The sequence below is a fragment of the Vulpes lagopus genome, chromosome 8 (genome assembly GCF_018345385.1).
Source record: "Vulpes lagopus strain Blue_001 chromosome 8, ASM1834538v1, whole genome shotgun sequence".
Taxonomy (NCBI): domain Eukaryota; kingdom Metazoa; phylum Chordata; class Mammalia; order Carnivora; family Canidae; genus Vulpes; species Vulpes lagopus.
In genome coordinates, this window is record NC_054831.1 from 26,170,835 (window position 1) to 26,197,756 (window position 26,922).

A 26,922-nucleotide genomic window follows, 5' to 3' on the forward strand; every position below is an offset into this window, starting at 1 on the left:
TTCATTCATTTATTCAGCAGTTATATCCTGGTCTCCTACTATGTGCCAGGCACTGTGCTAGCAGGAAGAAAAGAGAGAGAGAGAGAGAGAGAAAGACTGTCAATTAAAGCTGAAAAAAAGACTAGACATAAGAAGTCCAAGAGGAAGGGTGTCTGGAGTAGAGAAATCATGAGATAAAAACGGCTTATGTTATTCATGCATAGTGAGGAAAAGGGAGAATAGTAAAAAAATGAAGTTGAAGAGCTTGCTGATAGAAAATCATTCAGAGTGTTTTCATCTGTGAAGAGTACTATGGATTTTAACCTATTGCAACAGAAAGGCATTAAAGGGTTTTATGAATAGAAGTGGCATCTTCTGATTTCCTAAAATAAACAATCAAAAGAAACAAACAAAAACCCCTTAATATTCACACGGGAGGATTAATTAAGGGGAATAACAGAGCAAGCAGGAGAAACAATTTGGAGGCTGTTATTGAAACTTTTGTGAGAAATGTTGTATTCTGGACAAGAAATTGGAGATAAATTATTAGATATTTTTACCACTATTCTAAAAAAAAAAAAGCACCTGATCAGCTAACATATCATTATTATTGTAGCTTGTTTAGTGGTAGGTAGATCCCTATACAAAAGATAAATTCACTAGATTCACATACTTGGTGACATTGTCTACTTCTGCAATAAAATTAATTCTCCTCTCTGATTTGTATTGAACAAGCAAATTTCTGATTGACTACTAAATTAAATCTTTCTTTCAACTTTCTCAAAGTGTTATATATATTCATATCCAAAAATATAAATATTCTAACTATTCTAAAAATAACATTAGTTTTTGTAACTTTTTAAACTGGCATTTTGACTTATACATAAGTTTTTGATGTGATGACTAAAATGACCAAATACTACTGAATCTGATCAACTTTTAGTAAACTATTTCTAACCCCATATGACATTGACTTCAAAAAGTAAATAAGTCTTTCACTAAATTGCAAATCATTTTATCAATATATACAAAATATTATATGTTTTAGAACATAGATATTAACAACTAAGATAGAAAAAAACTTTATCACTAGATTGAAATTGATTTATTTATCTATAGGTTAGTCAATATGCATTTGGCTTGAGACAATAGTAGAAATATTAAAAATAGAGCAGGGGGAGTAGACAAAATGCTAGACATTGAGCCAGTGACACCAAATTCAGGCTTGATATTTTCAACTTGCTGAATGTGAGAGTTTGTAACCATCAGTTAACCATTTCAGGCTACAATTACTTCCTTTGTAAAAGGAAAGTATTAAATCTGATAAAGATTAATATTCCATTTAGTTCTGAAATCTAATGTCTTATATAATATAAAATATAATCCATTAGTTCAATAAAGAAATAATAAAGGCAATGAGGAGAAAAGCAGAGATTTGACCAAATCAGAATTCAGCTTAATTCTATATAAATGGGCTAGTCAGTTAGTCATCAGCCATGGAATGGTCCTTTTTCTAAAAACACATTCATTCACCTACCCATCCAATCAGGACTATTATTCCCAAAAGGATGAAATATATGAGAATAGCTGTCACAAATATGTAGATGGATGAACTTTGTTTTGATACTATAGAAATGAAAGGCAAATAACATAAAAATTCAGACAAGAAGCCCCGGAAAATTAATCATTAAATATTGATTAAAGGAAACAAGGCACTACAACCTACTCTTTGATTAATTTCTAATTTTTTTAATCAAAATTAACCTAGTACCCACTGTACTGTAACAATTACACAATAAATTTTTTAAAGATTTTATTTATTTTTTCATGAGAGACACAGAGAGAGAAAGGCAAAGACATAGGCTGAGAGAAAAGCAGGCTGCAATCAGGGAGCCCAATGTGGGACTTGATCCCAGGACTCCAGGATCACGCCCTGGGCTGAAGGCAGACGCTTAACCTCTGAGCCACCCAGGTGTCCCCAATTACACAAATCTAATGCAAAAAAATAGAGATGCCGGAGTGGCTCAGCGGTTTGACACCTGCCTTCGGCCCAGGGCATGATCCTGGAGACCCGGGATCGAGTCCTGCATCAGGCTCCCTGCATGGAGCTTGCTTTTCTCTCTCTCTGCCTCTCTCTGTATCTCTCATTAATAAATAAATAAAATCTTAATATATATATATGTATTGCATTTCTAATATGATTATTAATTCATTCACAATTATTGAGTATCTATTATACTTTGGGTTTTATGCTAAATAATGGCCATTATCCTCACTGCAGTAGAAAAGTCAAATAAATAAATGAGAAGGATAATAACTTTTCATAAATAAATTGAAGGAAATAATAATGGTGCTATGAAAAATCAGTAATATGGAGATTCTATATTACCAACCTCTTTTATGACAAAAAACTGATTGGCTAGATATATTAATTTGATAAAGTATAATATTTCTTTTGCTTTCATGCTAATATGAGATGAAATAGCTAAAATTATTCTGTCTTTTAAGCTGGCATGTAACCTAACTCTCTAGATTAATGGAAACAGAATTTTAAATATAGTAGATTAATTTTCTCAGTTACCTAAACATCCATTTGGTTGTTTCCTTTGGGCCAGAGAATGAATCTCAAAGGTAATTTAACTCAATTCCCTTAATAAATATATTTTTAAGATATATTAAATAAAGATATTTTAAAAAGTAGATTACTTTTCCAAAGATACCCAATTAAGTAGTGGTGAAGCAAGGCAAGGAGTCCAGGCCTTCTTGAAATACAGTAAGTGTTGTTTCATTTATTATGTGTGGTTTCTAAAAGAATTATTGCCATTCAAAGAATGACCAACTAACAAGCATTTGTTCATAGCTTTCAGAAGGTTCATTGAAAAATTGAGTTGATTAAAATTGTATGAACTTTCTCTGGGTGCAAATATTTGTGGGTAGAACTAGTGATATTTCTTGGAGACTTCCGGAAGTTTGTAATTTAAATCAGAAAATTAAGGTGCAAAAATAGACAGATATAGTAATAAATATAAAAGTAAATAAAAAATCTTTATTCTCACTGAATGTAAATAAGCTTGTCTACTAAAAAATAAAAATAGACATTTTTCACCGTGTCCTCATTCGAGAGGGTGAGATGGTAATGACTTATGCCTTTCTAGTTAAATAAAGAATTACAGGATAGTCAATATGCCAATTGGTGCTGGAATTTAATTAACAAGAAAATGTTTGTGTGAAAGACTGAGAAGATATTCCTGGCATATAGTTTAGTCACTGAAAAAGTTTAGTGATTAAAGTAGGGCTTTCCGAATAAATATCTATGGGAGTTTTAGGGAGAAGCTAAAATTCAAGTAGTGAAAGTTTTAATCTTGGTTGATAGTAAATAAAAACCACTATAAAGATCTAATAGCATAAGTTCTAATCTTTCTAAATTCCATTTTGAGATACACGAATAAGCATGCACACAACATACACTTTTCCTTTCTGATCTTCAGATTTCCATGTAAATGGGTGGGGGTGGGTGCTGGGAGACAGAGAGGCTGAGAGAGGGGAGGGAGAATAGGGATGATAGAAGATGTATCATATGACCTATGGGTACTCTTCACTTGAACTTACTGTTAAGATATGGAAAACGTATAAGGGGAAAAATGGTGGGTAGCATTGCATCTCAAGTAGCCATTTCTTCAGATTTCCCACCTTCATCTTTTTAGAACCCTTATTACAACTGAAGCTCAAGTCACTCTAGTCAACAATGCTTCCTAGCCAGAAGGAAGCTGACCAGGGTTATGGGAATTCTAGAGCAGCTGCTCCTCCTGTTCCGCTGGGATTCGTGCACCAAATTTTCTGCTCTTCCCTGGCCCTTTCTAAGGGTCTGGGTTTACTGTTCACTCCTGCATCTCGATAGAAGGTCAAAGACATAGGGTCACATCCGTTCCTAAATTGTCCCTTTTCCCGGAAGGGAACAGTAAAGGGTCCCCCCAGCGCGGTTCTGCTACCCGATTCACAAAAACCTCTGACTCTCCCAAAGCTGACTCCTGAGTCTTTCTTCCCCCAACTCCCTCCAGTCACAGTTAAGGCTCTGCACCAGTTATTCACCGCTTTTTTTAAAGGGTGAAGTGTTACGCACCGCCTATGGTCCTGAGTGGTCTGTCCGTCAGTCCCGCTGTGCTGCGGTGATTGGCAGACAGAACAGTGTCGTCTGGCTCCGCCTCCGCTTCCCTGTGCCGCGCTGGCTGGGTCGGGTTTTACTCAAAGGTGGAGAATGGGACTCGGCGCGCAGCGCTTGGAGCAGGTGCAGAAGCATCCTTGTTCCCGCTGTTGGGGCTATTCTTTCTCCGGTCTCTGAGTCAGGGAAGGACAAGCATTCTTCACCGCCAGAGCTTCAGGGAACTGTTGCCCAGAACCTAGGCACTTCTGACATTTCATCTCACCCCTTATTCCGCGTTCACTGTATAAATCACCTGCACATTTGTACCCTGTGAATCTTCCTTCTGGTCGATGCTCAGAGCAGGGGTCAAAAGGGAATTTCAAGTGATCCGAAAGAGCGGGGCTTTCCTGACTGCGGAGAGCTGTCTAAGGTGCTGAAGCTTTCCTGCGTTCGTCTCCGGCAACACCACCCAGAGTTAGGTTGCACATTTCCATTCCTGGCTTTCTCTTCCCCCATGCCTTGGCTAAGACTAATTTCAGGATCGTGAAAATCTCTCCGTATCATGGCCCACGTGAGACACTTTCGGACGTTAGTTTCGGGATTTTACTTCTGGGAAGCAGCACTGTTACTCAGGTGAGTCCGCTTGTATTTATCATCGGGAGAACTATCCAAGCTTGTGCACTGTGTTGCAACCACTTGTTATTGATGAAGTCAAGAATGCAATTCGAAATTGACTTGTTGAAAGTATCCCTTAAATCTCATTGTTTTCTATTTAAAACTGTCTAGCAGTCTTCTGAGACCTCTAAAAACATATAACTTTGCTCTATTTTCACTAATTACTGCTTTATAGTAACTGCTCTCATATTATTTGCAGCTGAGATTACCTTAGAAAAATTATTTCCAAAACCTAGATTCTCTTTCTCAAATTGCTTTTAGAGTTTCTTTTTTTTTTCTAAGTGAAATATAAATTCTGAGTGTTACTCTCTTTTTGGAAGTTACAAAACATTTAGTGATTAGAAATAATATCTTTTAAGTGGCAAAAAAAATCTAGAACGTAAGCATTTGCTGATTAGAGAAATTCTGAACATTGTTGGTATATCCAGAGGTCAAGTTAAATCAATAACATTTAGGGCCTTGCAAGTACCATTTCTAAAGAGCTTAGTTCAGATAATACACGAAGGAAAAATCATACATAAATCATTAGATATATTCTATGTCAAGAATAATCCTTTTGGAGAAAGTGATATTACAAGAAACCTACTGAAGAATAAAATTTTTCTATGATATGTAATTTTCTTATCATGTCCAGTCATATTTGCTGGGCTTTCTTTTTTTGTAATTTTTATTTTTTTTAAAAAAGAGAGTCTAGTCAAAAGATCAGATAGGTTAGCCCCTAATCTTAATCAAACAATATATAAGCATGATTATGCTCATAATAGACTTCTCAACCACCAATATAAATGTTACTTTACTCTTATAATTACCCTAAAATTTCCATTTTTATGGCCCACAAGCTTTACAAGAGGATTGGAATCAAATAATTTTTTTTCCTCAAGTACAATGTTGAACCACTGTAAACTAGGATAGATATTTTCAGTGAAAAATATTTTAATATGACTGTAAACTTTTGTAACTACAATTGTCACAAATTTTATATATAGTGATTAAAACAAATAGTGTTGAGTTTTTATATTTATAAAAACTTCATGGAAAGGAGCACAAAATTCATGTTATAAGTGAAATGGTTCATTTTACTACAATTATTTCTTAGTATCTTAGATGATGATATGCATATTTTTTTCAAAGAAATAAAAATAATTGCAGACACTTAGATTTAGAAAGTTTAATGTCAGTAACTAAACCATTTTGGTCAATAAGGTTAAATTTGTATAATGGTAATTCACCATGATATTTGTTATAATATGTTTTTAGGTATATAATCTTCATTAGTACATCCTTTGATTTTTGTCTAAAATGTAATCCCTTGAATAACATATACCCAGTATAGAAGTTTGTGCGGTATATATATATTCTTTATTATCAGGTTTTTTTTTCTTCTTTCATAAATTGAATAAAATTTTTCCCTTGAATGAGAGTAATTCATATGAAAAACTTTAATTATATTAAAAAATTTAAATATATTTATTTTCACTAATGGCCTTTAAAATTTTCTATAGTTCCAAAAAAAAATGTGAGGCACCCTCTACTGGAAGTATTTTGTAAAATAAATGGTAAATTCTAAAATAAATTTGTATAATGGTAATTTGCCATGATATTCATTATAATATATTTTTAGATATATAGTTTTAATCAGCACATCCTTTAATTTTTGTCTAGTTTTATTTACAAAATTTTATTTCAAAATGATGATCATAATTATAAGAACTTACCTTCATTAATATTAAATAATAAGAATGCTTTTTATGAATAATCCAAAAATGTAATCTCTTGAATAATACATACCCAGTATAGAAATTTGTGTGGTTTATTATCATGTTTTTCTTCTTTTATAAATTGGATAAAATTTTTCCCTTAGATGAGAGTAACTCATCACTCTATTAAAAACTTTAATTATATTTTAAAATGTTAATATATTTATTTTCAGTGATGGATCTTAAAAGAAAATTTCCTATAGTTAAAAAAAAAAAGAAAAAAAAGTGAAGCTCCCTCTACTGGTAATATTTTGTAAAAGAAATGCCTTTATGAAAACTATTCTTTATTCACTAAGTCTGTTCTCATGTATTGAGGAAAAAGGAAACATAAAGAAAAAAATAAAGACAAAAAGTATTTAGTGCTAATTTATAAATCTATCTTTTAAATTTGGAAATATTCTGTTAGGGTAATTTGGAGGCAAGAACTACGACTGAACACTAGATATTTTTAATTAAATAATCTACTAGTACAAGCTTCTTTTGACAAGTTTTAAGGATTTTTAAAAATCTTATTGAGAGATGCACTCAGAAAAGTATACAAATAATAAGCTTCTATGTAAAGTTTCACAAGGGTAACACAGTAATGTGAAGAGACTATGGATCAAGAAGTGGAATTTCCCTAAAAAAGTAAAAGTGAACTATCATATGATCTGGTAGTCCCAACTATGGTTATTTATGTAAAAGAATCAAAGTCAGGATCTTGAAGAGATTAGTAATTTCACATTTATTGCAGTGCTATTCACAATAGCTAAGGTGTGAAAACACATAAATGTCTGCTGACAGTGATGGATAAAAAATGTGGTATATAGATACAGGGCAATACTATTCAGCCTTTAAAAAGAAGGAAATTCTGCAATATGCAATGACATGGATGGATTTTGAAGACAGTATCCTTAGTGAAATAAGCTAGGCATATAAAGATAAGTACTCCATAAGTGGGGGAGGGGGGAGTAGAATTGCCAATATCACAAACACATTCACCCTCCCACTGCCATACCTTTGCCAGGCACTACTTGACCCTAAATAATCCCTATTTTGACCTATTACAACTATAAATATGTTTTTCTCCTTTGGAACTTTATATAAATACTTATTTAAGTCTGCTTTATTTTTATGAGCATTATGTTTATATGATTTGTCCATATTAGTGCATGTAGCAATAGTTTGTTTTTCTCATTGTTGTATAGTCTTCCATTACATGAAGATATTACAATTTATCCAGTGTCCTATGAAGGATATTTGGGTATTATCTTAAGTTTTGGCTAGTGCTGCTATGAACATCTTTGAACATGTCTTTTTGTGAATACATGTTAATGCACGTGAATATATGCATTTTGGGGATAGTATGGGTTGAACCTACGACTTCTCTATGAGAGGAATTTCTGGGTCACAGGATGGGCATGAATATGTTTGGCTTTATTAGAGATTGAAAATTTTCCAAAGTAGTTGTACCTATTGATACTTCTATCAGCAATGTATGAGGGTTTCTGTTTTTAGTAGTACAAAATTTGTTAAGTGCATATTATTATGAGCATTTCTAGCATTTTCTTAAACTATTATTGCAGGCCCACAGATGATATTTTAATTCTTTTATTTTGGCATAATTTCTACTTTTTAGTAAATGAGTTTTACTAAGGCAAAAATAGTAGAACAAAATTATTTATTATTTATTTCTATAATACAATTAGAAGTATTAATTAATAGAATATATCAGATATTTAAAAAATACAATTTTTGAAGGGGAATTATTTAAAAAGATAATGATTTTAAAAATACAAGTAAGAAAATTGTGTAAACAGACTCAAGAAATCTGAATTTCCTAGTAGAGTTTTTTTAAAGTTTCACACTTTACTCAGATATTGCTGCTTTTTGAAATAATCCTTCTAGGCTTTTGGGTTCTAGTCCTCATATCAATAAAATAAAGAACAAAATACCAGTGTTCAGCTTTCTTTGAAATGCAGATAAAGTGATGATTATGAGGAGCTTGCAGAACAAATTCTAAAAACAGGAGAACTGCCAAAAATACTTCATTTAAATTGATTATTTTCATAAGATACAATTTTATTTTTCATTTTTACAATTTGATACCAACACAGACTTGCTACTTGAATAAATTATAGTACACTCTGTCAAAAACTAAATGTGTGAATTTCAGACTTCATGATAATCACAAATAAAATGCTTCCCTGGTTTATTTTGAAGCCTAAAAGACACATTTTGACATAGAACTTCTTATTTTTGCTTTTGGTATGTTTTGGAGCATGGGGAAAATCCTTTTTAATGTTGGGTCTATTTTCTTATGTAAGATACTAAGAAAAATGTCCTTCAATGAATAAACTTTTTTACCATAATGATTTCTTATATGCAGGTACAGTAACAAGATTCTATGTAGTTTTTAAAATTATGCTGCACATAATATATGCTTCTTACCTTTATGTCTATAAATACTCATATGTCCGAAGTATAGAAGGATCATGGCCCAGTTTTCTGGTCAGTGCCTCAGGCAATTTGCCCTGCAGATTCAGACAACAGCTTGCAAAATATTTCTTATGCTACTATTTTTCTTCCCTTAACTATAATTATGTACAGAGGCAAGTCAATCAACAAATATGTATTTAATGTGTAATGTTAAGCAATTCAACAAAATTACCAAATTCTGTGCACAAATTTTTGTCCTGGGTACACTTTGGCTGATTGGGAACTACCACTTTTCCCATGATGGAACTTAAAACACAGCAGGGAAGAAAGTACAAAGAACCAAGTTAACAAAAGAAAAGCACAAATAGCAATGTTTTAGAAACGTGAGGTAGGATAGCTATCTAGAAGGCTTTGTACTTGTGTTGGATCTTAATATGCTTGTTCACTGGGCAGAAATGAGACATAGAGGAAATGATAATAAGTTTATAGCATGCTTAGGGAGTGGTGATGGTCGAAATCACTGAAGAAATTCTGATTTATAGTGTGCATTCATATTGTACCTGCGACAACTACTGAGCTGGCTGCAACAATAAACCTGCAGAAATATGAAGAAGCAACAGTAGAATATGGATAAAATTTAGAAGCAATAGACATGGGTAAAATTTAGAAGAAATAATTTAATTATAATTGGATAGTTGTTATTATGGGAATGATCTTTTAACTTGGTTCATAACATCTCGATAAGATTGCTAATAATAATTACTAGTAGTAGGGACACCTGGGTGGCTCAGTCAGTTAAGCATCTGCCTTCAACTCAGGTCATGATCCCAGGATCCTGGGATCTATACCTGCATTGTGCAGGGAGTCTGCTTCTGCCTCTACCCCTCCCGTGTCGTGTCACTCTCTCTTCTCAAACAAACAAACAAACAAACAAATAAATAAATAGATAGTAATAGTAAGAACTATATAAACAAACAATAATAGCAAAACTACAAGAATTTTAAAATTTATAAATTGTATTTGAACTTTTCATCAAAATATGGTCTTAAAGAAAGAAAACCAAGTAGAGGATTTGGATTGTTGGAAGAAAAGAAGGCACTGAACTTGGTTTGGGATATTTGAGTTCGAGATGCTAGCTGTAGATCTTGGTATCCTGCCATCAGTTGGGGATGCAGAGATGATGCTTGAACTGTAGAATTAACAGTCAAAATGTTATGAAGGTGATAATATTGTCTGCAAAGAAGAAAGAATAGAGAAAATATTTATATGCAGTAAGAGTAGAACATTGTAAAGCAAGGCACAGAGAAGAAAACAGAGAGCCCCATAGTAAACTGGAGGTAAGACTGATTATAACTAAGTGACAAAGTCACAGATTTATCAGTTTTATACAGGAGATCCAAAAGACCTGCTCATATCAACAGTATATATCTTTCTGAAACTTTTCTATAGAACTTTTCAATGTTCTAATTTCAACTAATCTCAAAATTTCACAATCACAGATGATACATACTATCCACTTAGTTTTCTCAGGAGCCTTTTAGGGAATTATTTTGAATAACTACATCTTTTACTTTTCCTTACTTCATGAATGATATAGAGTGGATCATTCTTGATTCTTTCAATAAACGTGTCTCTTATCCTTCTCCATATGCTTATCTTCACAATGGATTAATGGAATTTATTGAAAATAAATTTATGTGTGGGTAAATGTCTATGTGGAAACATGGGTTATTTGTCTTTCCCCACTAGGAGAATAGTACAGCAGTAGCTTTGTTTTGCTTGGGGAAGTGGGTCAGGAATAAAGATATATGAATCATCTTCAGAGAACTGGTTCTGGAATGAAGGCAGGAATTCCAAGACAGAGCCAACTGTTTGGCAACAAACAGAGGTATGTGAATAGAATGAGCTATTCAGCTATAGAAGGCAAAACTATTCTAACTGCAGGCAACCACTTAAGGCATTTTAAGGAGACTAAGTTTGGAATTCTCAGATGTCAGAATGTATGTAAACAATGGCAAAAAAAAAAAAGCAGCTTCATTATATTGCATTTCTGAAATTCTTTCATAATCTTCGTACTAGAGACGCTTTTAGGAGGAAGTATTAGGAGTCCCTCTAGGACACATGAAATTGTCCTAGAGTGAAATTGCAGTAACTTTAGTGGTACAAATAAGAATGGCATAAAATCTAAAGGTTATTAACATCCTCTAGAAATAGTTTATTGAGTGGAATAACTTTCAAGGCAAACAATGAAGAAATCTCTATGAGTGCGTCCAACATTTGCCATAGCCAATTAGAAATTACGTCTAAACACAGATATTTCTGATACTTTTATACAACCATCACTACAGTAGAGTTATTGGGCTTACATTAAAGGTAACTGGTACATCTAATATCTTACTTAAATTTAAGAATCTCTCAAAAATATCTCTGACATGTAGTCATCCTCTAGACCTTAACATTTCTCGCAATAATGATGCCTTTACCTCAAAAGGAAAATATTTATCAAATAATTTTAATAAATTTTTATTGATTGGTTTTTACTAAAATGCCATTGTATTTTCTCCTGGCCAAAGTAAACTTTTTTTTTTCCCCTTATACGTGCCTCTAAAAATATTTGTCTCTGTATTTTCTACTTGTGTTTTATACCGTTTCTCCATTTAAAATGACCCTACTGGGCAACCCAGGTGGCTCAGTGGTTTAGCACCTGCCTTCAGCCCAGGGCATGATCCTGGAAACTCCGGATTGAGTCCCACGTCAGGCTCCCTACATGGACCCTGCTCCTCCCTCTACCTGTGTCTCTGCCTCTCTCTCTCTCTCTCTCTCTCTGTGTGTGTCTCAAGAATAAACAAATAAAATCTTAAAAAAAAATAAAATAAAATGACCTTACTGCTCACAAAAAGTGTGCTTTTATTGAGGCATGGTTTGAATTGATAACCTTTTCTGTACAGTTGTTCTATGAATGAAGCTTGGATTCTCCAGTTTCAGAGTGACTGTGGCAGTCGGCCTTAATTTCTCTATAATTTTATAAAAATTTATAGAGCATTGATTCCATTTTAGGCAGTGTGTGAGGTACTGGGGAAACAGAACTTCAACTTTTAACAATATACCACTATAGAGGGTACATGTGTATTTTAGATGTTCATACAAGTCTTCTCTCTCCCTCTTAATTGTAAGTCTCATGATGATAGCACTGATTCTGATGTTTATTGTACCTCTGTAATTCTTAATTCAATGTCATGCATGCATGAAGTAGATGCTCAATAAACAGCAACTAACCACAGAGATAAAATTTGCCTGTCACATCTCTCTACCTACCTATGACTTTAGATTTGAATTCTATTTAAATCTATGTTATTACTTGGAGCAAAAAGGGAGTCTATGTTCAAGAACTCACAAAAGATATATGATCAAACAACTCTCAGATATTACTCTGACAGCATTTAGTGGAAAAATAATGGATTTGCTTCTCATTATTACCACGAGAAATCAAAATTTATATTGTATAATTAATTAATTTTCAACTTTTCTTTTTCCATTATTTCCTTCTAAGGAACCATTAAATATATTTTTAGACTTCCTTTCTAATGGTCTTCATGAAACTATAATACCACAGCATGCTAAATGTTTGTTCATATATGGTATATGTGTATAAAGGTTTTATACATAAAAGAATATGATTTTTAGCCCAATATAAAACTTCGACCCATTCCACTCATCCTTACTGAGAATGCCACTTTTTCGTGATGCTGCTTACACTAGAGTTGTATAGTTTTACCATTTTGAGTCATGACCTAGAAATAAAGCAATAGAGGAAGGATTTACTTATTTGGATCTTATTAGGGCTTTGCAATTTTGTAAAATGAACATATAGTTGATGTCATTTTTCCATTGACAAACTGTAAGATAAGTTAATCCTAAAGGCATTAGAGAACTTTAGCAACATCTTTTTCCATAAATATATATGGCTTCCTAAAACCATTAGGATTTCAGCAATAAATTTCAAATCACTACTGCCCCTACTAATGCCATTGTTAGATGGCCGTCATAATTTCATATAACTATATTTTAAAAAGAATCTTAGCATTATTATCATCTGAGGTTTATTTATTTTTCTTTGATTTAGACTCTGTTGACTTTTTGTTATTGACGTTAGATAAATGAAAGAATTCACATTTCTTTTTAAAGTTAAATTTCTACTTGTGATAAAACAGGGTATCAACAGTTAGTACCTTTGTTAGCTCTGGATATTCTCCAATGCAGGGGTTAGGGATATGTATAGAAAGCTGAGAATATGTTACTACTAAAAATAAAAACTAATGCCAGAAATTGTATTTACATGTAAACTGCTACTAACAGAAAAGAAAGTAAGTTGTTATTAATGGTCAGTGAGTGTGCATAAATCATCAGAAAACAGTTTGTCCTGTTGTTATTGTTATTGGTATTGTTTTTGTTGTTTGGGGGTTCAGACTGTCCATACAATACTTTAGGGTGGAGACCTGGGAGAAGATAAGTGATTTGAATCTCAATAAAGTGACCACTCAAAGGTGCTTCATCAAATGACTGGGACTCAAGTGAGTTCCATTTGTCTGGCTAATGTCTCCTCAACTCACTTAATTTCTCTAAAAATCCTTCTCTGATCTTCATTAAGTCTAGGGTGAGGATATCTCTGTGCTCCCAAGCATCCAAAGCCTTTAATGCACATATCCTGGGGAGGTGGGGTGGGGGTGGTCATTGCTTTAATATTACCTCTAGTTCGAACTGTGAAGTCCATCAAGGCAGGAAAATAACGTATGTCCACTTCTATTTCCAGGGCTTGAAAGAGTGTCTAGCACACTAAAAGTACTCACTCATTTCTCAAATGAGGCTTTTATTTCTAAAAGCGGATTGACAATTCCAAATAAATAACTCTTTCTTGACACAACTAAAAGTACTGTGTTTACTTTCTTTGTTTCTAGCACTCAGGAGAAAATTTGGTGAGTGATATGATGCTTTGCTTTTTCTGTATTCCTAACTTAATTTTTTTTGTGGTAATATATTTACCCACTCATCTCTTATCTCTCTTTTACAGAAAAAGTTTTAGAAAAAAAATCATCTACACATTTTTGTTTTCTCACTACTCATTTATGCCTCACTTGTTACTATTTGGATCTGTCCCCACCTCTACTAAATAAAGCAGTTAGTATGTTGCGATACTATGTACTGAGTTTTCATGTTGCCATAGCTCCTTCTTTTTTAAAAATTGAAAAAAACAGAAATAACACTTCATATAATAATGATTGTATATAATGGTTAACATAATAATAGTTATTAAAATAACTATTAAATGTATGTATAAAATATTCATATATATGCACATATAAAATATATATATTTTTTAATCAATATATAACTTTTAATTATTTACTTTTTATAAGATCTCTGCACTGGAAAGAGAAGACATAATTAAAGGAACATCCTAAATAGTAATCAAATGCGTATTCTCAAGGTATCATATTTACTTTTCTATTATTATACCTATATCTATCACAGTTCTGGATTCAGAATCACTGACAATATTCCAATTCCCTGGATAAACTGAGATCATTGATAGCACATAATATTTGTTTTTGCTTTTTAATCTGTTTATTCACATTTTTTAAAGATTTTATTTATTTATTGACGAGAGCCACACAGAGAGAGAGGCAGAGACACAGGCAGAGGGAGACACAGGCTCCATGCAGGGACCCTGATGCGGTACTCGATCCTGGGACTCCAGGATCATGCCCTGGGCTGAAGGAGGCGCTAAATCACCCAGCCACCTGGGGCTGCCCTGTTTATTTACATTTTTTTAATGTTTTAGGCCCAAGGGTAAATTACCCTATAAAGGGTAATTGAACAATGATTCCTTTTTTTCCTGGCAGTTATAAAAAAGATAGTCATGAACAACTACCTAAAAGTATCAACTTTAAATACTGAGAAAGGAAAACATCTTGTTTGGCATGGAAAGGGGTAGAGATTCTTCGTGAAAAGGGAAGGAATTTAAATGGACCTTAAGCAGGTGACAGAGTTTGGGCAGGCAGAAAAGAGGGATCATTTCAGGCAGGAAAAGCATTGTTAGCAACGGCAACAAACCAACTTCCATGTGAAATGGATGATATTATAAACTCCATAGTGACAATTCTACCAGGAGAGCCTTAAGTTCTCTTTTCTTATAAATCCATGCTTAAGTTGTTTCGGGACTAACTTCATAGGGAGTATCTATATGACTATCACAGGGTATTAGAAAAGCATCAACAAATGTTTACTCAGATAACATGTTTCACTATTTCTAAACAAAATGTTTCATTGTCATCATTTGATTATGAAGGAAGAAAATATTTGAATAAGCTATTTTATATCCGCTGTTTTGTTGGCATCAGTATACATCTACTTCTACTAATTTGTATTGCTTAAATGTGTTTATTCTGTGTATCAGAAGTCTAAGGACTGAAACTTAAGTATTAGAATAAATAAAGCAAAAATCCAGGAAAAGAAGAGATTTATGACTTCATAGTTTTGTAAACAAAAGGTTACATTCCTGACAATGAAAGGAAGAATGACATATGTAATGAAATCTTGACTTTCAAAACTTAAAAAAACAGTCTATCTCTATGCATTTTTTTCTACTAAAAAATTATAAAACACTCTAATATGCATTATATAATATTTTCCACCAGTTCTTAAATTATTCCTTTTTAGGAAGAGACTTACCTGTATTAAAACACTGACCCTTATTAAAACATTGTACAGTATATTCCACTGCATGGTAAGAATAAATGAACCTCCTGTGTCCTTAACTAACCTCTTGTTTTATTTATTGGGAATAATACAAATGACAGAGCATTATATGGATAAAATTATCAGGTATCTCGCATCTGCTTTATGATGTTTCTTTGTAACAGTTTTAAACCACTTTAAAAGATTGTGAAATCCTTTTTTTTCTCCTTTAAATCGCTGAAATTTAGGATATCTCTTTCTTCCTGTGAATCTTAAATAGGATGAGAACCATCAAAGACACTGACTCTGCTGCAGACGCCTCACTTAATACCTCCTGAGACTATAGTAGAGAATTAGGCTTTATGTGTAGCCTTAATATGTCCTTCTAAATAATAACACGTGAACTTAAAATTTTGCTCTACTTAAAAAAGCCAAAGTATATACCATTCTTTGTGTGTACATGTACAGTTATCATATATGTCAACTTACAGCAAAGATTACATTGGAAAAGCTTGATTGATAGAAAAAAATAATTCAAATTCCTGAAGCAAATAAAAATTCAAACTCAAAAAAAAAATAAAAAGAATATAAAATGTATACCTCTGTAGGAAAGAGCTAGTCTATTTTAGATGTTTTCTAATTTAATTTTTCTTGCATTTTGTCTTCTCTGTGCATGCATTTGTGTGTACTTGCAAAAACAAGAAGAAATTTGGAGAAAGAAGACTCAGGGTCAGGTTCAGTCCTGTCTTTGAAGGGTTGGTTGACCTTTCCATAGACTAAGTGATTGTATTTCATATGCTATGTTAAAAATGTAATGTGTAGAGCTGTATCCATCTAAAGAGTACAATTTTTTTTTCAGTAACATAGAAATGTGATCATTTCTCTTTAACAGAAAATATGTACCAAGCATTATAGCTATAGTTTCTGACCTAATTTAATATTAATGACCTTAATTTTCCAAATCTATTTTTTCCCCTAAAATCCATTGTTGCTATAGATGTGAGACCTGTTGAGTGGTAGGAAAATAAACAAGTGATGAACAGACCCATCCTTTACTGGTGTTAGTTTAGCTTAGTCTCACCTCTGTAAGTGACAGAAAGTACACAATAATATTGGCTTAATAAAGATTTCATTTTTTCCAAGAATCAAAAAAGAAAAGAACAGCTATGGAAGTGGGCAGGCCAAGTCTGGAATGGCTGTTTACCAATCCTTCCTTCTACCTTGTTGTTTGTCATCCCTAACATGGGGTTTCTTCCTTGAGATCCAAGATAGATGCTCTGATCTAGTCAACATAGGTATTTCCCAGTTATCAGAAAAGAGAAAGAGGCTTCTATTTAAAGACACTTCCAAGAAGTTACAGATTTCCCAGCTTTCTTGGCAGCTTTGTGTGTCCTTTTGACTAGGTTCTGGCCACTAAGTTGTAAATAGAAGTGGCATATTTAAGTTGTGTAAGGTGCTGTTGGAGGGCAATCCAAAAGCTCCAGACCATATGTTGCATTCTGCCCTATGGAACTCAGTCTTTAACCAAAGCAAAAGGGAACTATTATAAGTAGGAAAGGAGCATAAACACATTGTGTTTCAGAAATTTCACCAAAGAAGTAATGTGGAGAACTCTGAAAAAGTATGTTGATGGTGGGGAGGGGCAAAGCTAACATCAAGGAAATTAGATCATGGTCAATGCAACAGACCATCCTAAAAATGGAAAGAAAGGAGCAGATGAAAGAAGTAACAAAAAGAAAAGGAGGAAGAAAAAAAAAGACTTATCCCCTAATTGGGAATGAGGAAACAGAGAGAAGAGTATAGGATAATACTTGTAATCATATTAGTAACGAGGTAAACAGTAGTGCCTGGACACAAATAAAACATAAGAAAACAGGAACAATCATGTAGAAAAGTATCCTAGTTTAAGTTCCCGATAGGTATAGTGAATGTCATACCTGTAAGGTAGCCAGGTAATGAAACACTTCAGCTTGGAGGAGGGAGTGTAAGACATGGGAATAGATCAGATTGGATGACTAGCATTCTGGGTCAGGGCTTTTTCTACTTGAGCACACACAGATGTTTCATCCCATTGGGGTAAAACTTGTTTGCTTATGAACTCACCCCAATGGATGACACAGAATCATTAAGCCTGGCTCTAGCTGCCCCAGATGCCATCTCACATACTCCAGGCTGAGCTGTGGATAGCACAGCTGTAATCACCAGGGCATGCAGATATGAAAAAGTCCTTCTCTGCCTAGGGCATCGTTACTCAAAATGTAGTCCTTTAGCCAGCATGATAACTGTCACCTGAGAGCTTGTTAGACCTGTAGGGTCTGAATTCCACTATAGACTTACTGAATCTGAATCTGCATTTTATCATACCCTCCAGATGATTCATAACCATATTTAGGTTTGAGAAAGCACTATTTTTAGAACAACATCTTCTATGGGATGGGCAGAAGGAGAAGTACTGTCAAAAAAAAAAAGCAGATATGGTAAGAGAAAAGGAGAATGAACAGAGTATGTCACATAATCTAACAGAAGAGTCCTACAAAGAATGATCAATAACATCAAATGCCAGAGAAACAAAAGAAATATGGAAGATTACTGGTAGCCTTTTCAAGTGGATTTTTGGTACAAATATATATGTAAAAATATGATAGCACAATGTTGATGAATTAAAGAAAAGATAAATATAAATTCATTTTTTCTGAAAGGCTACTAGAAGGAGAACTAAGAGTAGATTCAGTTGAGACACATGCTTGTTGATTTGTTTAGTTTTGTTTTTAAAATAGCAGGATTTTTAAGCTTGTTTTTATCAAGAAGAAAGAAGCCAAGACATTAGGAAATGCTTTAGAAAGAGACGAGAGGGATACAAAAGAGGAGGGGTAGTCACTGAAAAAATGAAAAAGAAGAGTTTTAAGAGCCATAGTTGAAGGATAGCTTTTGAACCAGAGGAGTACCAGGTCTCTCTCTGTGGCTAGATAGAAGGTTAAAATAGATGCAGAATATGGCAAGCTGTCGATATGGGAATTGTGATTTCATAATTCAGCAGCTGAATGCTCAATTATCTCTTTGAAGAGGAGGCAAGGTCATCAGCTGAGATAAATAATGAAGTGAACAAGTTTAGGCTGACTTCCCAGTTACCAAAGAGAATAGAGCTGAGCCTCCATTACTGCTGGTACCCCGGTAGCACTGTGTTCCAAGTTGTGTCAGAGGATTCCATTCAGCCCCCTCATAGCAGATGCCCTATCGCTCTGCAGCGGAGGGGATGAAGTCTAGAGACCATGATCATTATTCAGACCACACGAATTTACGTGACAAAGCTAGAGGCATTGTCTCATCTAATTCAGATTAACTGATTATTTTTCCAAGGCTATTCTAAAGTAGAAAAAGAAATGATCACATCACTCCTTAAAAGGTGAAGTGCGACTCCATCACTTAGAATAATAGGGAGGTTTGTTTTTGACATTTTCATCAAAAAATACAAGAAAGAACCCACTTTCAAAATTTTACTCTTTGTTCTTATAGTTCTACACATGAGCACCAAGTTTAGCAACATTGGCATACATATTATGCTCACAACTCTGAGCTGTTTTGCGTCTCCAAATGTGACCAGCCTTTTCCTATAAAAACATTGTCCCTGTGGATTTTGTCATGCTTGATTAAAGAAAACATATGCTCTTACTGCCACAGGAAATAACTTCTATAATCTAGAGGGCTTTAAAATCCTTTTGTTTCCTGGGAAACCATAAACATGTTTCCCAAAATAGCTTAGGCATATACAAAGAAGGGAGGAAGGGGGGAGGAGGAGACAGAGGTGAGGCAGGGGGAGCAGACAAGAGGAGAGTCAGCTATGCATTAGCTTTAAGTATCATGTTAACACCAGTGATTGTATCTTTCTCATTTCATCTCTCAATTTTTAAAAAGCACAACAATGCCCAATAAAAACCTTGGTGAAGACAACAGCAACAACAAAAAACCCTTGGTAGTTAGAATTTCTGAGGGGAATTGAATACCATCATACTCATTGTAGTATTCACCTTTCCTTACCATTTCCAATTATAAACTCTTTTTTGCCTTATTGTTTGATTCCTTCCTTCATTCTGTGCTATTTCTCTCTCCTTAGGGAGATGTAATGGTTAGGCAAATATGAGGTTTCCTGCATCACAGGAAGAGAAAGGTCCAATCTGCTTAAGTCAGAATACCTTCCATTGAAAGGTGACATTTACATAAATATCTGCAGTCACATAACTGGGAATATCGACCAAAATCTGAATAAGTCCATGCTCTGCTGATTCAGTATTATTCAGGAAAAGAAACTTACTATGATTCCATTTCATTATTCACTGTACAACTTTTTCAGATTCAGAGACTCCAGAGATTGGTGATTTAAAATATCATGCTTTTATGTCCTGAATCTTACTGATTTGGGGATTTACAAAAATGTGTTTCATTATTAGGCACTGATACAACCACAATTAGCTAAAAATAGAAAGTGGAGAGCTCAAAATAAAGCAGTACTATTTCTGCTATATTGTTTCTTTATAAATATTTACCTTTATAAACTCAGTTAAAATCTCAGGTAAGGGCATGATTTCTGTATCATTCATCTCTGGGTGGTAATATCTTTTTCTAATTTTTTATAGAAAGAGAGAGAGCACGTGTGTGTATGTGTGCATCCAAGTGGAGTGGGGATGGGTGAGAGGGGCAGACAGAAAGGGAGAGAGAATCTTAAGCAGGCCCTATGCCAGGCTTCATTTTATGACTCTGAAATCATGCCCTGAGTAGAAATGAAGAGTCAGAGGTGTAACTGACTGAGCCACCCAGGTGCCCTTATAAGATGTCTTTTTCTTTTTATACTTTTTATGAAATTTTTAATACAGTAAACATAGATTAAATAAAATTTATAGTGTTTTTTTCTGAAACAAGATTGTGCATATTTTAAAAGTATAATAGGAAAAAAAAATAAAAGTCTAATAGGTTTTTTGGCAAATAAGATTCAGAAGATAAATCATTCTTTTTTTTATTTTAGAGAGATAGCACAAGTAGGAGGAAGAGCAGAGAGGGAGGGTGAGAAAGGGGGGAAAGAATCTCAAGCAGACAAGCAAACTCTGAGTTGAGCAGGGAGCCCAACACCAGGCTTGATCTTAGGGGCCTTAATCTCAGAACCCTGAAATCCTGACCTGAGCTGAAACCATGAGTCAGATGCACAACTGACTGAGCCAACCAGGTGCCCTGTAGGAAAGGGACAATTCTTTTTTTTTTTTTTTTTCATTTTTTTAAATTTTATTTTATTTTAAATTTTTATTTATTTATGATAGTCACAGAGAGAGAGAGAGAGGCAGAGACACAGGCAGAGGGAGAAGCAGGCTCCATGCACCGGGAGCCCGACGTGGGATTCGATCCCGGGTCTCCAGGATCGCGCCCTGGGCCAAAGGCAGGCGCTAAACCGCTGTGCCACCCAGGGAGGAAAGGGACAATTCTTGATCAACATTTCCTCCATCGATTTGATGTAATCACTTTCAAATTATCTGAAAAGGCTGGAAAAATGCTCTGAAACCAGTGATCTTTTGATAGGTTAAACTGAAGTATATTTGGAATATAAGGAACAAATTTATCAAATTGAATTCTGTCAAACTGAACTCTAGAAAGACTCTAGAAATTATGGTGAAGTAGTATATTAGTGCTAAGAGATGAGTTGCAATGACATGAGTTATACGACATGGGCAGAGATGAGCTAGTGAAGAGGGATCTTGGCAGGTAAGCATCACCCATCAACAATGGAAACCAGTGACTAATAGAACCAAATGGTCTGTAAGAATTTAGTGGAGGGATCATTTTCAGGTCAGATAAGCAAAGAAAAGCAATGTAGAGGATGTGCCATTTAAGCAAAAGAATTGATAAAATTCCATAAGGCAGGCACACATGTGATCAGGGCACATTCTGGATTTTGAAAGATAAATATTATGACTGCTAGAGTCCCCTGACCATTTTCTGACTGAAGGAAATGTAAAGTCTACTATTCCTTTAATTTTTTTTTTATTATTTATTTATGATAGTCACAGAGAGAGAGAGAGAGAGAGAGAGAGAGAGAGGCAGAGACACAGGCAGAGGGAGAGGGAGAAGCAGGCTCCATGCACCGGGAGCCCGATGTGGGACTCGATCCCGGGTCTCCAGGATCACGCCCTGGGCCAAAGGCAGGCGCCGAACCACTGCGCCACCCAGGGATCCCCCTAAAGTCTACTATTCCAAGGATATTTTACCTTGCTAATTTTTTTAAAGATTATTTATTTATTTATTTATTTATTTATTTATTTATTTATTCATGATAGAGAGAGAGAGAGAGAGAGGCAGAGACACAGGCAGAGGGAGAAGCAGGCTCCATGCTGGGAGCCCAATATGGGACTTGATCCCGGGACTCCAGGATTGCACCCTGGGCCAAAGGCAGGCGCCAAACTGCTGAGCCACCCAGGGATCCCTTACCCTGCTAATTTTGATTTTGTTGATACTGCAGCATTCTTATGTTTTTTTAAAGATTTTATTTATTTATTTGAGAGACAGAGAAAGAGAGAGAGAATGAGCAGAGTGAGGGACAGAGGAAGAGGGAGAAGCAGAAACTCTCTGCTGAACTGGGAGCCTGATGCAGGGCTGGATCCCTGGAACCTGAGATCATGACCTGAGCCAAAGACAGACAGTTAATGGACTGAATCACCCAAACACCCCCCAATCCGGCATTTTTATTGTTTATTACCCAAGAATACACTGTATTTCAGAGTCAGAGCAAAATTATTTTTATCATTTTTCAATTGAAAAAAAATGTTAGAGGTAGTGAACTTTGTGCATATGAGGTATGAGTGTGGGCGTGTTGGTGTGTGAGCATAACTAGAATAAGAGAATTTCAAAAGTTGCTCCTTCCATAGAGATTATGGTCTAGAATCAGGCTAACAGAGGAAATCTTTTTGGATAAATCAGAAAAAAAAAATGAATACCCATTCTCAGAGGGAAGACAGGGGAAACAGTATTTATGAGAAACATTTTGATGTTTGGTGATTCATTTTGAGAAATTGAATGTTATTTCACTGATTTGTGAAAGAAAAGGTGATATGGGGGTGCCTGAGTGACTCAAGTCAGTTAAATGACTGACTCTTGGTTTCGGCTCAGGTTGTGATCTCAGGGTCACGAGATTGAGCCCCACATTGGGCTCCCTGCTCAGTGAGGAGTCTGCTTGAGATTCTTTATCTCTTCCTCTCCCTCTGCCCCTCCTCCCAACTCAGACACACTCTCTTTTTCTAAAATAAATGTCTTAAAAAAAAAAAGAAAAAGTAATATTGACAACACATTTCTGTTGTATTTGCTAGAGAGATTCGGAATGTAACTAGCATTTTTCAAAAAGCTTATTTATGCAACTGCTATAATTGAGGTTTAATGATTATAAATCTGTTTTTATAATTTGAGTTTAATCATTATAGGCACTTAATTAAAATGCATTTCAAAATATTTATGTAAATTTAACTATATTTATTAATAATTACTTAAATAATACATGATTATGTTTTCAGTATAAAAAATCCAAATATTTCAGATAAATTGAAACTTCCTGTTGGTCATAACCACTGTCTTGTTCTGGCCTCTCTCCATTCTCTCACTCATTTTACTACCCTAAAAGAGAGAAGTGGGTCTTCTGTTTGAGGGATTTGAAAGGAAAATCTGGGCAAGCATAGCCCAGTGCTTTTCTTTCCCCTTTCCACTTGGAACCTTTAGTAATGTGTGAATATATAAACATTATCTTCGATTTTCATTAGAAAGCCAACGTGTCCTCAGATAGTATCAGTTTTATTAGTCACAATGTCATGTTATGGTCCCAAATCCTTTATTCTCTTGAAAAAAATTCTCAAATTGTTCCACATTTAAAGGTGGGGGAAGGGTGAATGCTAGTTTGAATCCCCTTGGATCTCAAGATTATACTAAAAATGTTATTTTGCACTTGCTATTTCTTTCATCCAAAGGTATTTCTTTAAGTGCTTTCTATTTTAGAACACACAGAATACCTTATTTTGTTTATAGCTGTATAAATCTAAAGTAAAATCATATTAGAGATTTTTAGAGGCACATCTATAGCAATTTAGGTCATTTTCTATTTTTATTAATACAACTAAATTTGCATTAAATAATGCTGGGTCATAAGGAGGATGCCTTAACTTAAATACAGACCTTGAAGTTCCCCGTTAAGATGGTTATATATGCTATCCTTCAGTGTATCAATTGGTTATAAAAGGAACTTTTACCATATACTCATCAATTTTTGATATTGTTAAAGTTTTAAATTTGGCCTGTTGTAATGGTTTTTAGTCTCTATTTAAATGGACATTGTGAGGTGCCTGGGTGACTCAACTAAGTGTCCAACTCTTGATTTTGGCTCATGTCATGATCTCACAAGGCCATGAGATTGGGCCCCATATCAAGCTCTGCATTGGGTATGAAGCCTACTTAGAATTCTCTCTCTCTCCCTCTCGCTTCACCCCACTTCCCTCATCTCTCTCCCTCTCTAAAAAAATGAATAACAGACATTACCTGATTACTTCTGATTTTGAGCATTCTCTTTTATACTAAATGTGCATTTCTATTTCTTTTTCTGTGAATTGCTTACTTATATACTTTGCTCATTCTTCCATTGGATTATCTTTTTCAATTTTTTCCAAGTAATCTATACACCCAACATGGGGCTTGAATTTACAACCCTGAGATTAAGAGTCACATGCTCTACCAACTGAGCCAAACTGGTGCCCTTAGATTATCTTTTCCTAAATGTTTTGTTGGACTCCTTTATATGTTCGAGATATTAGTGCTTTGTTAGGTATCTACTATTTAATTTGCTTGTTTAATTTGTTGTGGTGCTTCTTGTCATGCATAATTTTTCCCTTCAGTTTTATTTATTTATTTATTTATTTATTTATTTATTTATAGTTAACTTACAGAATTATATTAGTTTCAGGGTACAAAATAATAATTCAACATTTCTATACATTTTTCAGTGTTCATCACGATGAACCTTTTATTCTATTAATACCTTTTATCTATTTCACCGTTCTCCCCCTCCACCTCTCCTCTGACAAACACCAGTTTGTTTTCTGTATCAAAGAGTCTGGTTGTTGTTTCTTTCTTTCTTTTTATTTGTTCATTTGTTTTGTTTCTTAAATTCTGTATATGAGTGAAGTCAAATGGTATTTGTCTTTTTCTGTCTGACTTATTTCACATAGCATTATATCCTCTAGGTCCATCCACATCTTAGCAAATGGCAAAATCTCATTATTTTTTATGGCTGAGTGATAGTCCATCTATTGATAGACATTTGGGTTTCTTCCGTATTTTGGTATTGTGAATAATGCTACAATAACACAAGGATGCATATATCTTCTTGAATTAGGGTTTTTATTTGGGAGGACTAAGTATTAATTAATGGGATTACTGGATCATAAAATAATTTTTTAATTTTTCAAGGAACTTCCATATTGTTTTGGCTGCAGCAATTTGTACTCCCACCAACCACGCACAAAGGTTCATTCATAAATATTTAATACTGATGCATTACTTCAATGATTTTCACATGAGTACCATTCTCACTGCTACAATTTCTCTGTAATTTTTTCTTGAACTCATACATCTATGTTTTTACCTCCACCAATTCCCTAAAACTGCATTTGTCAAAATCACTGTTGATATCCACCTAACAGAATTAAATGGCTAATTCCCAGTCTTCATCTTATTTGGTCAGTTAACAGCATTTAATGTGCCATGCTTCCCTCCTCCTTGACATGCTTATTCCAACTGGCTTCTAGGACCACACTGCATTTTTCCTATGACTCCCTTGGCTATTCTTCCCACGTGGCTTTGCTGTTTTCTTCTCTCCTTCTCCATCTCTTTTCTTTTCTATCTATATGTATGCTTTGGTGACCTCCTCTAGGCTCAAGACCTTAAATGCTATCTACTTATCTACAATACTTTTCAAATTTGCACCTTAACCAATAAATAGATGTCCTTCCTCAGGCTCTAGACCCATTAAACTAGCTGCAGACCTACTTAGCATCTTGGATGTCAAATAGACATCTCAAATTGCACGTGCTCCCAATCTCCAGTTTCTTGCCCCAAACCTAATCTACTCACAATTTCCCCCTTTTTGGTTAATATCAAATGTATTTTTCCAGTTACTTAGGCCAAAAAACACGGACCCATCCTTGACCACTCTCTTTTTCCCTCCTATCTGTCAGAAAATCATGTTGTCTCAAGCTTCCAAATGCATCCAAAATATGATCACATCTTACCTCCAGTGTGGCAGCTTGGTCTGAGCCGTCATCACTTGGTCTGTAACAATAATCTAACTAGTGTCTGTCAACCATCCTAGCCCCACCCTAGTACATATTGAACAGATTAGTTATGCATGGTGATTCTTTATGAAAGAAAGGCAAACCAATGTCTACTCAATGTCTTAAAATCATCCACTTCACTCAGAATAAAAGCCAAATTCCATATAAAGGTTTTTGTGCCTCTACATGATTTGATGTTCCATCCAACCCTTTGATCTAATTTCTCACTATTATCCTGCCTGCTAACTCTGTTCTAGTTCTTTTTTGTTCTGTGAATCCTGTTCCTGGCTCTAGCCTTTGTCATCACTGTTCTCTCTGCTTGGAATAAATACCCTTGCCTCAGATACTCAGGTAGCCAATTCCCTGACTTTCTTTAATGTCTTGATAAAGTTTCACCTTCTCAATGAATATTTAAAATTTTAACAGCTCCCTCCACCCCATATCCTATCATTCTAGAATATAATTTGCGGTGCTCTAAATTTTTCTTTACTTTAAAATAGCATGTAATTTACTAATCCATTATGTTTCTTGTTATATTCCATTCTGCTAGAATGTAAACTCACTGGAATCAGTGAGTTTGTTTTGTTTTGTTTGTTGCTAAATCCAAAACCCTCATAACAATGTATGTTGTACATTTTCAGGAAACATTTAATAAAGAAAAAGAGTGAGTGTGAGTACTAAATAAATCTGCCTTTCCCTTAAGGATTTCATTTTGTCTCATCTATGATAAGTTTTAAACAATTTTTTACATATTTCCAATCTTTTAGATTATTTTCAAGGTAGAATTTTCATATGAATTTTTAAAATTATGTAGTGCAGAGAGCTCTGATGTGTTCATAGCATTCTCAATCTCATCTTCCTCATACCTAGT

The 26,922-nt window shown here is 34.4% G+C and overlaps 1 protein-coding gene across 2 annotated transcripts in view; it reads left to right on the forward strand.

The window, feature by feature from the left end:
• The first annotated feature begins 4,667 nt into the window (after positions 1-4,667).
• GLRA3 (glycine receptor alpha 3) overlaps positions 4,668-26,922 on the forward strand; it is a 175,206-nt gene continuing 152,951 nt past the window's right edge. Inside the window, exon 1 of one of the 2 annotated variants that reach the window (XM_041767713.1) lies at positions 4,668-4,753. In XM_041767713.1, the coding sequence (XP_041623647.1) occupies positions 4,683-4,753 (71 nt within the window). In that variant the 5' untranslated portion in view covers positions 4,668-4,682. The remainder of the gene's footprint in view (positions 4,754-26,922) is intronic. The other variant, XM_041767714.1, reaches the window with a different exon arrangement.